Source organism: Tinamus guttatus, unplaced genomic scaffold, assembly GCF_059628265.1.
Source record: "Tinamus guttatus ecotype Peru unplaced genomic scaffold, ASM5962826v1 Tinamus_guttatus_pri_ptg000045l, whole genome shotgun sequence".
Classification (NCBI taxonomy): Eukaryota; Metazoa; Chordata; class Aves; order Tinamiformes; family Tinamidae; genus Tinamus; species Tinamus guttatus.
Window position 1 is genome coordinate 2,925,857 of NW_028288579.1, and position 17,494 is coordinate 2,943,350.

Sequence of the window (17,494 nt, forward strand, 5' to 3'; positions counted from 1 at the left end):
AAAATCTAGACTCACTGTGATCTGCCTCCTAATGATATTAACATTTATTGAATCACCAGAGGTGGGCTCAAAAAATCTCAAGATTCAAATTCCCTAATATGAATTGACAGAATATTCCAAATTCACGGTGATTAAATAGCCTGGAGTTTACAGTGAGTGTTCAGGAACAAAAGTTGGTGCATTTCTTTCCCATGAGTGTCTGCAATGCCAAGGAACACACTCCTGTGTGGTGGGCAAAGCAGAAGACAGAGCTTCACTTTAGTCTCGTTTAGGCCCTACCTGATACTCATTCAGAGCTTGCCCTCCTTCTCTGTGCTCTTGACCTTAAAAGTTTGCCCCTTTCCTTCTAGGCATTTAAAATAATGTGCTACCTATATGATTTGAAATCTAAGCTCTTGAAGCAAAACCTTCAGTGAGAATAATTGTGTCAGGCTCTGCGAGCATTCAGCTACGGTACTGACTGTGTGTTCCTAGATACTGACAGAACTTTCAGTTCTCTAAATGGCTAGAAACTCTGGGATAGCCGTGTTACTTGACCAGTTAGCACGTTAGCTGTATGCAACTCAATCTATTCAAGAAGCAGGCTGAGAAATAGAAAAAGTCGTAGGAAATGCAGGAAAATGGATTAATAGACGCTTAGGACACAGTCCCAACATGACGACACCAAGGATGTTACAGTTTCTGCTAACTGGCAGGCAGAACCACTTGTGCTGAAAATTCTGCATGCTTGGATATACACAGGAATTAAGAGAGCTGCACTAGCTGATTACCAGATTGCAGCCACAGAGCGTTCTGTTACCAGGTGAATGGCATGACTCTACCTGCAAAACCACAGATGCAAATAACAACCCTTGCATCGTGAAGGACACTCCTGTAAGATTAGGACTCTTTTGAGTATCAAGAGTTGGCATTGGAGGAGTTGGATTTTTCAATGCGGTTTTCTAAGTATGTCCCTGTGTGCATAATGCTGTCATTGTGGAGCAGTGGGAAGCGATGCCGGAGTCTGGGTTAGAGTGTGCTGCTGAAGACTTCTGAGACAGAAGAACCTGACTGGTCGTCTGGACCCATTTGCTGTTGCATAGCATCGTGCACACCCTTATGTTCTACCGCCTGTGGGCTCATTGCCGAGGACTTGCTGCCTTCATCCGGTAACGTTGTTTCATAAGGCTCAACATGTATCCTATGGAGGTGCTGCCTTGATTCCTCATACTTGCCTTTCCCATCTTCTGGAAGGCTGGTTGCATGAGGTAAGAAAGCGCTCCGAGCCCCATTGGCAGGAGGCTTGATCTGCTCAGGGGAGGTAGGTTCTTGAGACAGATGTGCAGGTCTCAGGAGATGCTGAGTGTACACCCCCTCACACAGGGAGGCAGCCTGCGTCTCGCTGTGCACACGGAGCCAGCGGTGCTGACGGCTGAAGTAGGTGTAATGCTGATGTTTCCCTAGCCTTTTTTTACCCAAAAAGCTCAACGGCTGCCTGGAGCTACGGGACTTGTCTATGCTTTTTGCTGTCAGCCCTGACACTGTTAGATTACTCATGTACTCTGTGCAATATTCAGCATTACTATCAAAGCCACTACAGTCTTTTGGGCCTTCTTTCAACGTCAGGCAGGGCTTCATGTCATGCACTTGGAGAACATCAGGTGCGCTGCCTCCCAGGCCACCACCTGCCTGCTGGAATATGTCATTTGAGGAGGAATATATCAAGTCTAATTCTTTGGGACTTAGAGCATCACTGGAATCATAGTCACTGTCAGTTGGAAGGAATACTTCAGAGCAGCCTTCTTCATCTGAGCAGGGCTGGGAATCTGAAAAGAGAACTGATTACTACCAACAAGGCAAACAGATTACAGGAATTGCTTAAATGTCACTTTTTTTTTTTTTTCTTGACTTGGAATCCTACCCGCAATTCTGAAAATAAATGTGAATTTCTTCTGTGAAAATGCCCGTGAGCCTAGGAGACAGTAGCCAAGAAATAATCAGGGAGGATTTGCAGATGTATTAGAGAGGTGGTGGTAAGAATTAGGAAAACCCCAAAGGATTCATGTATTGAAAGGAATTGAGCACAGGGAAGAATTTGAATTTGAATTGGGATTAAGTTTTGAAAGGATCTGTTTTCTTTTATCTCGTTTTCACTAAATTTGATAAAGATAGGGATTTGGGAGACAGAGAAGCTCTAATCCAGATTCCCTGTTCTTTAAAGATGTCAGATGAGTGACTCCAAAGCTACAGCTCTGTAAACTGTGAGCATGTGTGTGGAAGAGGGCTGAGGCAAAGCGAGGAGGTGGATGGATGAGCAGAAAGACCCCACCAGGTGCATTATGTATGCTCAAATTCAGAACTGACACAATTAATTCCAATACGAATTCCATAAAATTTGCACTGGCACTGAAACCACTGTTGTCCTTCGGATACAGAAGGATCAATAACATAACGAACAGTGACGTATATGATTAGAGTGGACTGATGCTTCACAGCTCCACTGCTGCCCTGGATAGTTTACATTAGATCCAATGGGAAAAAAAAGAAAGAAAAAAAAAAGCCAATACATTTTATGTAGTGCCAACTATTCCCTTTGACCTAGTGTAAATTACCATAAAGCAGGGCAATAGTGAATGAAGCCCATGCAGGGCAAGATAATGCCTAGGTTACATGGTGCCAGAGCTAAGGCACAGAGGATTATTCTGCATTCAGGGTATGTAATACAGGGAGAAATTTAGCTCAGGGAGAGGTGCCGAGAAAGAGCACCCCTGTGTAAAGGAGCAAATAAAAGCATGTGACACCACAGCCTTCGCGGGTTCTTTTAATCTAATCTAATCAGGGTAGATTTCTGTGTTGTTCTTAACTGTAAAAAACTGTCACTTTGAAAAGTAAATAATCATTACCAAAACAGTCACAGGAGTTGTTTAATGCAGCATCTGCTGTTTTTGCTTTTACCATTTCATTTACTTATTGCTTAAAGATAGCCCAGCAGAATGATGGTTTACATATTTCTCCAAATTCCTTACTCAGTTAGGAATCTAACTTTCATCACTTTAATTTTGCAGCTGTTCAGAGAAGCAAAAATGGCGAAGAGGATACTGATTTCTGTAATTTTGTCTTTTAAAGGGCATATCTAAACCAATGAGGACTCTGAAATATGTGAAACTGTCTGTTAAATCAGACAGACTATCAACACGAACATTTCTTCCATCAGAACAAAGACAGAGGAGCATGAGGAAGAGTTACTTCAAAGCAGAGGAATGGTCAAGGAATGGAAAGAAAATGTCTGTAATGCTAGAGAAACAGAATTGATCGATGGTGACTGGAAAACGAGGACTCCCGTCCGGAGCAAAAACTACTAACGAAAAGACGTAAGCGCAATAAGAAAGGGCCAATAGCTTTTGTTCAGTAACTCATCACCAATCTAGTAAAGCTCTTTGAACATGTGGACAATGTAATACATAGGCACATTTGGATTTCTGAAGAGCTTTTGACGAGATTCTTCACAAAACATTCTTAAGAAATGAAGCTGTAATTGAGATAAAAGGAAAGCTCCTTCCTCAGATTAATAACAGATCATTGGTGCAGAAAACAAATGGACTAACAGTCAGCTTTCACCATGGATGGATTTTACTAATTCTGGAGGTCAAGGAAGAATTAGTGGTAGGACCTGTCTTATCCAACCTATTCATTAAACAATCTGGAATGGCAAGACAATAAAGTTGGCTGATGATATGCAAGTACCCTGAGTAGTGGAAAGCAAAAAATCATTCTAAGGATTGTAAAAGGTTCTCAGGTTCTCAAAGACAGTGCAGCTAATTATTAGAGTAGTCAATGATTGGTAAAATACCCTGTGAGGCATGGGAAAAAAACAGTCCTTTTATAAAATGGAATCCAAGAAGTGCTTTAACTAAAAGCGAGTTCAAAGATTTTCTCTGATAAACAAAACCTCTCTTACCACTCACAGCTTTTCTCCTCTGGCTTCTCGTCTCAGGTGAAGGGGGAGGTGAAGGAAGACAATCTAGATGTGAAGATGTGGAACTGATTTTCTTCTGAGTCCGTTCTTCTGAGAGATCGACAAGCTTCTTAATGGGTAGGCCAGGGGCTGGCTGCTTGTACCTCGCATACTGCAGCGCTTCTGTGATCCACCTCATTTCCCGCCAGATCTCATCAATTTGCTTAGGAGGAAAAAAGATGGCAAAAATATACAGTTAATTCTGGACTATATGAATTGCTGCAACCAGTGAATGGGGGGTAGCTGTGAGCACAATGTCCTTCTGTTGCAAAATCCATCCTAGAGCTTCCCTTGTGATTCACTTCCTGTAGAAGCTCCTGCATTTAAACTATGACTGAGACCTCACATTAATATTGCAGTGTTTAAGAGAAATTACTTCTCAGCTACACTAGCCACATTCTGCAAGAATGTCAAGGGAAAGAAGGGTAAGTAAAAGGATAGGCGAAAATCAGCGATACTTTGTGCAGTGAGCTTTATCAAATGGGGTTACAGCAGAAGGATTAATGAAGAGGAGACTATATTGATGCATTACAAGACTGGTTCACAAGCACATCCTCTTAGCTGGTTATTTTTATCAAATGCATAACCCAGCTGTGGAACTTACAGTCAAAGGATACCGTAGACGTCAGAAACTCAGCAAGGGTAATTCTTGCTGGGCCCCGCTAGAGATAGCACAGCTGGCCAGATGAATCTCCAGGTTGACCTAGTAAGGCCATATTTATCTAAAGGTGAAATCCAGTCTGCAGAGAAGTCAGTGCAAGCCTTGCCACTGAGTTAATCCAGACTAAGAACCTACCCCAATTAGAACAGTAAAAGGTTCAGGGATACATTTTTAATCCTAAATCATTTCCAGACTTCAGTGTATCCCCATGAAGAAAGTGCATTGGGTTCACCAGGTAGCAAGCTCCTCTCTGACTTGGTTTTGCGGACTTTGTATTTCCTTACTGTAATCCTCCCCCAACCCCAGACCACTGTATGCAGTTTATTAAAATGCAAATCCTATTGCTTTTCTCCCCAGTGTCATTCTACAGTGTCTCCTGGGATAAAGAGCCAGTCATTTCTAATGAACTGTGGTTCTTACACAATTTAGGAACATCTGAAGCATTACACCATATAAATTACAGCCTAACTGCAACTTTAGCTCCAGTGTCTGTAGACTTCTTCTCTTGCTCTCTAACATTCTGGTAAAGATGCCGAGCACCTTATCTGCTGTTTTTTTATTATTATTTTTTAAAAATCTTTACTTTTCAGTTGCCCTCTGACTCCTTTTCAGAGCTGCATTTATACAGACTCCTTTACTCTTTACAATGTTTGGTTTGTGTAGTGACTTCAACACTGTCTTAGATCTAGGATCACACAAATGCTCTTGCGGTTTTGTGGTCACCACTGAAGATTGCGGTATGTGGTGGGCTGAGATATTTTTGCCAATAGGTAGAATACAGCTGGTTTTCATTTGAGAGGAAACCTGACAAGGCTAATACACTGTCACAATAACTCAGCACAAAACACTGGAGTTCAGAATACTCTCCTATATTTTCTGAGCATACATAGGTGACTTGAACATCTCGGAGAAGAGGAACACAGAACTATCTATGCAGTGTATGTGTATTAATAAAACATGCATTTTTCTTTTGATGTGAAGGGTACTATTATCCCAAATGCTCCTATACACTGGGAACAACTGGCTTTTCTGGGTGTGAGGGTGGGAAGATGAGGAGGGAGCAGATGCTTGAAAGGTGGAAGCACAGTGGAGCATTCCCCTCTGGCCCTCTGCAAGTTTCAAACAGCTCCGGCATTGACAAGGATAAAGGGGTCAAGTATAGAGCAAGCAGGGCCAGAAATATTATCATTTGATTCATAAGTATAGAGGATCACGGAAGCTACCAGTGGGATACATGGTTGTTTTGGCCCCTATTTCAAGAGAAGGTTGCTTGAGTATTAACAATGTAGAACTGTAAATTAATCTGCACCTTCCTTGTAGAAAGACAGGTCAACCATCTCCATCAATACACTATGCAATCCATCATCAATCACCAAAAATGTTTTGTAAAAGCACGGGCCTTGCTACACTGCCCCATGGGGTGTAGTTCAAAGATCGCCACGTTGAGTAGGTGAAGTCTTGGTCTGGAAATAGGACTGGAAGATGCGTGTGAGCAAAAGCAGATTAGACAAGTGTGGTAACATTTGCAATTCGACCGCATCAGGGGAATGAAACAAAATTTCTTCTTGGTGCTGGGCAGAACTACCAGTTCTCTGAGGGTCAGCCTGCTACCCTGAACACAAAACTGCTTTGTTCACTGTGATACGACAGATGGAGATCGCCTGCATGACCTAGTCTGAATTTTCATTTATTTGTTTTTAATTGGCATGTTATCAGGGCAAAGATCCACTCATATGGAGAAAAGGCATTACCCAACGAATAGCCAAGCATGGTGTTAGCTTCCCTCACGTAGATGGGAGTAAGTTTTACAAGCAAACTGACACATTTCTTTATAACAGTCTAGTATAACTGTCATTTGATTTTACCCATAAAAATCCTTGTATAAAAGCAACAACTAAGGAAATCATGTTCTGGGTCTGAGTTTCATAAAAACAGAATTGCACTTTTGATACAACTGCTCTTTTTATGATGTCTGTGAATAATTCTCCAATTAGATTTCAAATTACAGCCCTATGCAATTTTAAGAAAGCCACCTTAAAATCTCCTTGGTGTAGTCAGAAACAGACTAGTACCTGTATGTAGTCTGTAACTTGCTGGTGTCTTTGTTTGGCTGCAGCGACTTCACTGTCTGAAATTGCTTCCCTTAGGGACTGCTGGGTTTTCAGAGAGTCCAGCTCTATGACAGCAGAAAGGCGGCAATACAGGCTTATAAATTTTTCCTTGTAACAGCAAAAATGAACTGTGAAAAGACCAAATGCAGAGGAAACGCCGTTATATTCTGGTCATGAAATACGAAATCCTTAGCTTTCAGAACACAAATTTTATTCAATATAATTACTAACACTTCAGATGGGTTACTTTAAGCTAGAAATAAATAACACAGCCTCTAATTCTTCCCTCATTTATACTAGTTTACTCTTTAACGTCCCTAATTTCCAACAAATCATTCCTAGTTTATATCTAAGTGAAGGGATAATCAGGTTCTTAGCATGCGGCTCCAGAGGCTGCTTTGTCTTTGATAGCTTTAATCAGAAAGGCTGATTCTAAGGCTTTTATAGCTCATTATGCAATAGCAGGGTTCTTGTAACACTGACAGTCTAAGAATATAAAAGAGGAAAGGTTTTCAGGAAGGGGTAATTTCTTTTATCAGGCAACTAGTGATATGACTGGAAAATGGAACCCATCTTTTATTTTAATTGAGTGTTTCGGAAAGCAAGAATCATTTTGGAAGGTAATAGCTTTGTCTTGGGCTAGACGAACTTCAACTCAGTAACTCAGATGCAAGTGACTCGGCAGTAAAAGCATTTCTGGGATGTCACAATGGGTCATACAATTAATATTTTGTAAGTGTCACTAATTGCACACTGTCCCCTGCTCTCTTACGCAGAGCTGACCTCCTGCCTCATCCATTCGACCTGAGGAGGGCACAGAGCTACCTGAGCCACACGAGCAGGGCCGTGCGGCGGTGCCGGGAGCCGCGCGAGCGCTGCCTCCGCTCCCCTCCGCGGGCCGTCTGCCTCCAGAGCCGGCACCGCTCACGCCAAGCTTGCCAACCACCCCTGCAAACGGCAGGGCCGGCACAGCAAAGCCTGCCGAGGGAGAACGGCTTTGCAGAAATACTCCCTCATTCATTGGCACTCCAATAAATTCAAGCAAGAGCACAATCTCATTACAGCGGGGAACAGCAGCTGGCTTAATGCTCCTGGCTTGTGGGCTGACTTTTTCTGAGTATTTCACATGTAAATTGCATAAACTGTTCTTATCGTAAGTCTTAGAAACGCAAGCAGAAATGCATATCATATCTGTTTATCCTTTGCAAATAAATGATATCAAAAGTAAGAAATCAAATCATAGAAGCATTATTAGCATCACAATAAAGGCCAAATCTGAACATATAAATTCCACACAAAAAAAAAAAAAAGAGAGTGAAAGAAATAATTCTACCTTCTGGCTTCCCAATGATGCCTAGATGTTGTAGGGATCTAGTCTGAATAGTGTGTGGTCTTACAGTATATATGCCATATGTGGTGGACTCTTGAGTGAATTACGGCCGCGGTTTCAGCTTCAGTGCTGAAGTTTCTAGCCTTTGTGGTTTTAAGTCAGACCCTTTAATGTTACTTTAACAAATGTTACTTCAACATAGTCTTTTGTGGTTATGCAATTATATAGTTGGTAGCCACGAGCTAATGGGGAATGGAAGCTTCTAATATTTGAGATGTGAATCACAACTATTTTATAGAACATCAGGGATACATATATAATAAGTCGTATAGAAAATGTCATCTGCATTTGGCCAGATGATTGCTTACTTAAAAAAAATCAAAACTTGAAACTCGGCCTTCCTAACTGTTTTTCTCCTCCATGAACTGCAGCAGGTCTGGCCCAGGATGCTATTTTAGAGACTGCCCTGTTGAATGTTTACCTGTACCACATCATCCCCATGCAGTCCCTACTGCGTTATCAGCTCAATGCAGACTGTGTCCCAGAGCAAACAGTGACTCTTGTCCAGGGCCTGTGCGCCACAGGGAGAGAGAAACAGTCTGCAAGACCTCTAGTGCAGAGATAACTCTCACCAGAGATGACAGGATTCATTAATTTGCACAGTGAATGCTACAGTCACCTCTCCCAGGCAGAAATAACATGCTTACTACACAGAATCTAACTGTAGACCTTGAGGTTACAGAAGATAGTAAATGTGTAGGACATGAAGTGCCATAGACATGTGATCCAAAGCAATGAACTAACTGTGCTTGTTCAGTTATCTTAGTTCTGTTTTGAAGGGGTAACTCTACCCTGGCAGACTACACACCAGCTCATACATTGTCTGTACCTCTCTCAAATTTCTGCTCACTCAGCTGTCAGCTGTTCCCCTGCTACGGGCATGAAAACCTGAAGCTGTCATAGGCACCACTCTGGGTGCTCTGGCTGATATGACATGAACACGATTTTATGCTTCCACCTGATGCAAATCAAATCTGTGCTGCTGAAGGATGGCAGCTCACGGATCTGTTGTGCCTGCAGAACCACAGCCCTACTGAGAGCCGCTGCTACCACCAGGCATCGTCCTCCTCCATCACGGACTCTAATAGCACTTTGCAACAATAAAATACTGGGAAATCCTCACCTTGGGAATTCCTACCTAGACAGTAATGCAATGGAACAGCAGGGCTGAATCCCGCTCCAGCTCAGCATGTGCTCCCTAAAGAACGAGTCTCAGTTCCAGTCTCAACCCAGCGTGAGCCTTCCTCACCATAACAGACTTCTCCTGCATCACAAAAATAGAATCGAGTCTCTCCTGTCTTCTTTTTTCAGGAATTTAAAGAGATGATTTGGATGTAGGAAATGACACTCACTCCTTGCACAAAGCTGTGAGGGCTCCTGGCTATTTGTAATCAGGGATTGCAAAAAATCTCCTCTACAAAACTGCTAATTATTCTTCTGACAATTTAAAGGAATGTTTAAATCTGCTTTCACAGCTCTAGCCTTTTTAACTTGTGTGTAATTTTCGGTTTTGTTTTCTAAAGAGCATCATCTTCCAAATAAACCTAGCCACATACTGGATAACTGTGGGCTTTTCTCTATGCTTTGCATTCCAATAACGATTGCTACAGTATACGCTTTAACTGCTCTGCTCCCTCTATAACTTGTACACAGTTATAGGTAGTGTTGTTGCCAAAGCCATCATGTGATTTATTGACTCTCCACTGGGACAAGGGGGAAAACAGATACAACTTTGTGATTTTATTATAAGGAGACTGGGTTAATATTTCTAGGTGAAGCAAGCTACTATACCGAGTTCAAACATCTGAAGAGGGAGGTTAAGAAATCCTGAGTGTGGGGTGTAAGGATTATTCTGTCCTGGGGCAGTGCAGACGTCGTCTGAGGCGGGGAGCAGGAGAAGAAAGGAGACATTGTGACCCAGCTCCAACACCTCCTGTGTGTACAGACGGAAGTGCTTAGCCTGTAGAGGGACACGCGCGGGGGAAGAAATAGGAGAGAATTACAACATGGCACTTATATAAACAACACCCCAAATGATATAAAACATTAAAGAAAATTTGCACGACATCAAGCTCGGAATTTTTATAAAACATAAATATTTGGGGGGGGCCCTAAATGTGGGTTCATGTCACTACATAAAATAAAGATTTAAAGCTGCAATGTTCCACATTAAAACAACACACACAGGCACAACCCCCCTGAAAACAACATTTATGTTTCTTATTAGGCAGAAAATGATCACATGCCATGTGCTTTTCAAGATTATGATTGCATAATTATGTGAAAACATGAAAATGGATTCAATTAAAAACCTTTAAGATTCAATTTAGGGTCGGTTAAGAGAAATATGCAGCTCTCCCTCAACACAGCACCGAAGAGTTTTAACAAGTGCTGCAGCAGGAGAAAATGGCACACACAGGAGCTGGCCCGAGGCTGCTGTACAGCCGCTGTGTGCTGTGCAGCACTGCATTTTGCTCTGCCTTTGCAAGTGTCACTGGCCGTGATTCCATTTGCCAGAGTAATAATAAAAACACATAAATAAATCTGCTGAATCAAAAATTCAATTTACTGACCCAGAGGTTGGGTCCTAAGTCATCAAAGCATTCGCAATTGTGTTCAACTGCAAGATCACATTTTTGCCCGTCCATCATGCAGAGTGGATAGGCCAAAATGCTTGGCTGAACTGCAGCCTAATGAACAAACTGCACGTTGATTTCAATATTTTAGTCTCTGGCTTAAAAAAATAGGATGCACAAAAGCTATGACCTCTAAGAAAATACACTGGCATAGAGATCCGTACAAAGCGCTATTGAATTAGAGTGACTGACCACAAGGCAGCACACCATCTGTCTTAATTTTGGATTTACTTGAAGCTTACTTGGCTCTTCTCTAGCTAGAAGGTGCTGCACTGCTGGATTCTTTTTACAAGTAAAGCCTAAACCTTTCAAAATCAAGAAATGCAGAACCAGATTAATTTATTCTAAAGCCACATCTTTCTAGCTGCACAAACAGACCTTGAAGAGAATATAAAGATAATTCACTTCTACTTTAAGCCATCTTACACTGGTAGACCAAAATACAATGGACTTTGTGTAATCAAGAAACAAATTCCTTCCTTAGCTTATTTCTTTGTGCATCTTTCACATCGTTGATTATCCTCACTTATTCACATATGCTTTTTTGGTACCTAAATTTGAAGTCAGAAGCCAGACACCTCTCCTCACTCACAGCAATCTGGAGGCCTGGAACCATGCATTTTTAGAAGTGCTGTGCTTACCTGTGTATAAAAGAATTGCAAAATGCTGTGTTCTTGGCAGCTCTTGTGTGCACCCTTGCTAGTATCTCCACAGAACAGTCAATCGCCCTGCTTCCCTGGGAAAATACCTACCTTTCTTTGCCAGCTGGGCGTAAGGGTGCTCACAACTATGAGATGTGTGTGCTGAAGTGCCTGTTTGCACCTTCCTGAAGCTGCATAAGCATGCTGACAGACACAGAAATTGAAGCTAAATGAAAACTTGTCTCTTAATCCTTATATGTTCACATATCCAGGGAAAGAACCCTTCTTGGAGGTGTTCTCCCCACACACATTTAAGGTAACTGGATACAAAACTCTGCTTTTCTTTTCTTGCAACCTTACCATTTAATCCCTACTTGAAAGTTACACATTTTGTAGTTTCTAGTTGTGTTCCTAAGAATCAGTTTTATAAAAGGTGATAAATACCACAAAGGAAAATACCTGATGTGGAGGTAGATTGATCTGTTTAAGGAGAGCTTTCACTGCCATCTGGAGCTCATACAAGAACAATTGAGCAGGGCAGTCTGAAGTATGATCCATACTTTCCACAGATTCCGAGCCAGAAAGTGTTTGGATCCATTCCCACTCATCTCTGTATGTTGAGTCAAGTTAAAATTAGAAATATAACAAAAGTTCAGTGCACAAGGAGGAATTCAGTGTATGTGCATTTGAGATCTGTTGATAGTTTAATCCTCATATAACAAAACATTCTAAAATTGTGCAATCCTGATTGTTTGTGGTTCAAAATCCAACTCTGAAAAGTTTAATTTTTCTAGCACATGTACATCAGGCTGAACACTCCTTGCTAACATCTGAAGGTCCAACTGCCTTCGATATTTCACCAAGGTTTCTCACTCCAGGTTTTCTTTTCCACATACTTTATTCCATATCTACCACAATCTTTTATAAAGCATGCACTGGAAATGACAACAGTGACAATTATTGGGAAGTTTGCTTTCTGTTACAAACTCTCTGGTACCACTGGAGCCAAAGAACTTCCTGGTTGCTAGACATTTACCCATTCTAGACCCGATCAACATGGCAATCATCTTTCTGGATCTAATTCTTAATCCACCCTCCCCATTATTCCATCTTGAAAGGCTGCCAGCACCAAATGTTCCACAGAAAGTACAAGAAACCCCACTACAGGACGAATAATAGACATGGGACAATCTGCTCCTAAATAAAGATCTGATCTTAAACCTCAAGAATCAGAGACTGTTATAAGCTCTGAGGCATTAGGCTTTATATTACTTCCAAAATTGTTGTTAGTATTAGCTACTACACTCTGGATATCCTTGTTATGCATATAAAAATTGAGTTCCTCTTTGAATCACGCAAAATTCTCAGCTGGTGGCTGAAAGCTTGTGGGATTAAAAAGAAAAGAACCAGGAGAAGAGGAGAGGAGACGAGAGGAGAGGAGAGGACAGGAGAGGAGAGGAGAGGAAGAGAAGAGGAAGAGGAAGAGGGCACCACCAGGCAAGGACTCAGCAATGCAAATAAATTGGGGATTTGCCCAATAAGACAAGGGAAGGAATGGACAAAGGACTGGTGGAAAAACAGCTTTTCCAGTACCTAGCAGTTCTATAGCTGATAGTGTTTGTCTGAATATGTGTGTTCAGTTGCCATGTGTTTGCTGTGGATTCGGGCTAGAAACTACACAGTAAGTGCACTGAAAAATCAGGAACAGCCACAGCCAGTCCTGAAGAAAATCAACACGAAGGGTGACAGTGAATTCACCGGAGGCTCCATGAAGGCTGCAGGCTGTGATACCAACAGACACGTGGAAGATCATTACGGCTCTGCAGAGTCCAGGATCAGCACCTTGAGCAAGCACAGCACACTGTCCACAGAAACCACGTGTACGTGTATGTTCTGGGGCCTTGAGAAATGTTGGGAATGGGCAGGTGCACCTCTTTAGTTCAGCACTGATCTCTACGGTCCACACCTGGGCCAAACTTTGCTGAAAGCTACGAAGTTGGAATGGTAACTCAGCATTTGCTTTGGAATTCGACGAACTGTTTCAAACTTAACACAAACGCTCTCCCTACACACGTGTATGTGAATACATATACGTATATTCACTTACTTGGAAACATTGCAGTTATCTCGGATTTTGACGTGACACAGGACATTAGGCAACTTCTGCAGTACAAGAACTTTGATTTGATCCACAGAGCTGCAGAGTTTAAGGTAACCCAAATACAAGCCAGGAGGGAGGCGCTGCTGACTTCGTTTGTGATAGGAAAGTATGTCCTGTTTTAAGAGAAACAGTCCTACATAAAAATCTCTTTTTTTTCCACATAAGCGGAAGAGTATGGGATCAAAAAGCAGCAAATGTTTTCACAGCCGTCTTTTTGTTTCAACACTGTTCCCAATTCGCAAAGCATTTAAGCACATGCTTAAGCATATAAATAATCTCGGGCAGTTTGGATGCACTTGGACAACTTTCTACTGCTGCATACAGATACTCAAGTTCTCTGTGTCCTGCAGGAACTGGCCCTAAAAACCCGAGGTTTCACATTCTGTGAACTGTGCTATTTAAATTAGCTTAAATAACACCCATCTCTATTCCTGTCTGATCATTTCAGCAGCGAGCTGTGTCAGGGAACTGATTCAGACAAAAACAACTCAGGAAAAGAAGCTGTTCTTTTATTATGTTATTTTATTCAGCCAGAGCAGTTCCCCGGTTTGCCTTGGTGTACAGCACATGTGGAGCAGAGCAGCACAGGGTAAAAGCTGTCTGCTGGGGAAGGCAGGAGAGGGGCTGCAGAAGCCAGTACTGTCACCAGAGAAATGCTTGTAGAGTCACAAGAGAGCCAAGGTTTCTCAAAATGCTTGCTCTGTATCACTTGCTATCAATAGGGAAATCTCTACGAGCATGGGGGATGTTGGTTTGCAAAGTTTAATTAATGGCTATGTTCTCAAAACAAGCATCTCCACCAGCAAAAAGAGCTCGGAAAGAATTAATACTGATGGCGTATTTGCTGAAGCCAGGAGACGTTTTTAAGGCTACAGCAATCCCTGAAGACTACCCTAAAAATGATGTCTGCTGCCATCCTTAGAAATGTGTGCCTTTGCAAAGGGTGAGGATTAAGACACCTGGCCTTATGCCTTTACTCTTGGAACCATCAAATTATCTGCCAATGCTATGCTTGGCTCTGACCACCGCAATTAGACCCTCATTTTCACAAGCACTTCATGAACAAAATACCCATTCGATGATTAAGCAAGTAATACAAGAAAGGGTGGGCATTAGATAGGAATGTGTAAACCATTAGGGGAACATTTTTTCCACTAGGATCTCTGTGGAAATCTGATCAGGCCTGTATTGTGGGTTTCCTAATATAAAACTTTTGCCCAGATTGACATTTTTCTACACCTTTAACACATTTTAATACAGTAAATCTAACATAGAGCAGGTAAGTTTTATTGTCTTTTGGAAATTTTTTAACGTTCCTAAGACTTGGTAATGTGTATTTTGATCGCCTGTCAGTTTCCGGTATCAAACCACAGTCTCTCTGAAAAAAATTCCTCTAATTCAAAAATTAGCCACAGCAGTTGTCATCTAAGGTGACTAAAGAAGAAACTAAAACAACAATTTGTGTTGTATTATTTTCAGTAACTATGCAACTTACTAGTTTCAGAGAGAAAAAGAGACTGGCTAATGACACTTAACAAGAAAAAAAGTTGCTCTTACTTACTGAAAATATTTATCAGTCCTACTGTGAACTATACAGATGATTCTAAGATGATTCTTAATGGTGCTGTAAATCTGTGACATCCGTGACAGCTAAAATCTGTGTTTTTAAGTGGGAAGTGCCTAAGCACGTTCCAGGACAAATCCTTTATCTTGGTACCATTCTAAACCTAAAGCCTGTCAAGCAAAAATTAAATGAGAGATATGCTCAGTAAAGAATTCTTCAGCAACAAAACGGGGTTTTCAAGAAACTCTGAACCCCAAAGAACAAGTTGATGAAGAGGAATTGTATGGCTTTAAAACATACAAGCTTTAGTGTTCAACCTTGGATGGAAAAATCCTACAGGGTGTAGAAACTGTAAGCATCTGTATAGGTGCTCAAGAACATCCCAGAGAATTTTAAAGGGTTTTATATCCCTCGCTAAAGAATATCATCATATGGTTTCCCAAAACTGATAGAAATTGCACCATTCTTTACTAGAACTTAAAAGCTATTTCTTTGGAATCTTATGAATATTTCACATATTAAGGATATGATCCTAGCCCCACTGGAAGTAACACAAGTCTTTGCTCTTAACGGGAATCTTGCCATTGATTTTATTGGGCACTGGATTAAGGCCTAAAATTCGACAAGACTCTTCCAAAAATCAGTGCTTTGGCATTGGCCTTAAGAAAGCAAACAACGTAGGGTAGGAGAAACAAAGTACTACCTGGATAGTTATAAGCAAGATGTCTAATGCTGTTGGCTCCTCTGGAGTTGAAAGGGATTTCCTTTGGCTTTGTAGTTTGGATATCTGCATCCATTTGCCATTAAAATATGAATAAAGACTCTCCACTTCTCTTATAGTAACTATCAGTATATTGCCATGTCGATCCTTGATTGGCTCATAATAAACTCTGCCTAAGTTGTGAGTCCCCAGCAAATTCTAGAAAGCAAGCAAATTATAAAATCACAATGTTATTTATCGCGGATGAGCACAGTGTTTTTTGCAACATAACTGTGCTTCCCGAAATCACAATGAGCTTTCTTGTTGACTTCAGGAAAAGCTAAACACGCAGCACTTCTCCAACCCGTGCTCTACAGGCACATCATTCACCGACAACAGCAGAAATTTTGCCCCAGGTTGCATTTAGGAACTCATTTACGGATCCTCCAGTTTTTTGTTCCAGTGATTTTAGCACAAAGCCTACCATTGGATCAGTAGGATCATTATGATCTTATTTGCGCCCGTGTGAAAACGGTGTGTGCAATTTTCAAAAGCTGTTGGCCTAGCGGTGATTCTTTTGCTATCCACGAAGCCCCTCTGGCCTGGACAGTGAAGAGTAGATGCTTTACCTTAACCTCCACATGCCCCCAGACACCACAGATGCAGGATTCCTCCCCTATCCCCAAATCATTCATATCGGACACTTCAAATGCCTTCTGTTAGGGTCATTAACTATAATCTCAGTTTTCTGTTCTCTGTTTTAAAATGATGCAGATTATTTTCAGGAGGCCCTCAGCTCTGAGCCGAAAGTAAATAATTGTGGAGTTAAATGATGGAGCATGCTAAGCAACACAAAGGATTCTGAAGAGCCACGGACCCTTTTCCTTTTTACTGCAGATACCAAGAATGTGCTAGACAAAACCAGCAGAACTAACAAACTCCTAATGCAAAGCTCTCCAGGAAAGTATGTGAGGATTAAAGAAAAGTAATTTTAAAAGACTTCACATAAAATACATAAAATACATATTTTGGTCAAAATCCTTTTCCTCACACAGTAAGGCATCTGCTTATAGGTGCAAACACACTCACTCCAGTGACCAGCCACTGAAGAGATTCCCAGATGTCTTAAAGAAAAATGCCTAACATTTAAAATATGCTCATTACTCTGGGACTTTTCAGGAGGTCTACAGTAAGGAAGCTGGATAGGGATAGGAGCAGTTTAAAATGAAAACCTGAATTCACAGTATAGCACATTGTATATTTAGGGAACTGTACAACTGTACATTAACTTAATGACATTGTAAACTAACAGATTATTCAGAATTTACTTATTTGCACTTAGCAGACAATATTTATTTAGAAACTGTATTATTAAGCTGCTTATAAACTCCAAATAGTCAACACAGAAGCTGGCATATATGTGGCATAACTTAGCTATTTTAGCTTTATGCACCCCTCTCTAGGGTGTGCTGTTGAAGACTAGCTACACTATATCCTCTTTTACAGGAAACTTTTCTGATGGTTGACATTAGGCTCCATAACTGAGAATCTTAAGTATATATTTTGTATTAATCCACGTGCCCATCGGTGGAACAAATCATGGCAGCTAGGTGTAAGTCATCTACTCATCACACTG

At 41.3% G+C, this 17,494-nt stretch overlaps 1 protein-coding gene across 1 annotated transcript in view; it reads right to left on the minus strand.

Moving 5' to 3' along the window:
• Positions 1–793: 793 nt before the first annotated feature.
• ANKFN1 (ankyrin repeat and fibronectin type III domain containing 1) overlaps positions 794–17,494 on the minus strand; it is a 57,737-nt gene continuing 41,036 nt past the window's right edge. The window contains exons 11-17 of the mRNA XM_010212519.2: positions 15,862–16,077; positions 13,541–13,707; positions 11,893–12,043; positions 9,948–10,116; positions 6,728–6,894; positions 3,938–4,157; positions 794–1,805 (exon numbers count right to left, since the gene is read on the minus strand). Coding sequence (XP_010210821.2) covers positions 1,009–1,805; positions 3,938–4,157; positions 6,728–6,894; positions 9,948–10,116; positions 11,893–12,043; positions 13,541–13,707; positions 15,862–16,077 — 1,887 coding nt within the window. The 3' untranslated portion in view covers positions 794–1,008. The remainder of the gene's footprint in view (positions 1,806–3,937; positions 4,158–6,727; positions 6,895–9,947; positions 10,117–11,892; positions 12,044–13,540; positions 13,708–15,861; positions 16,078–17,494) is intronic.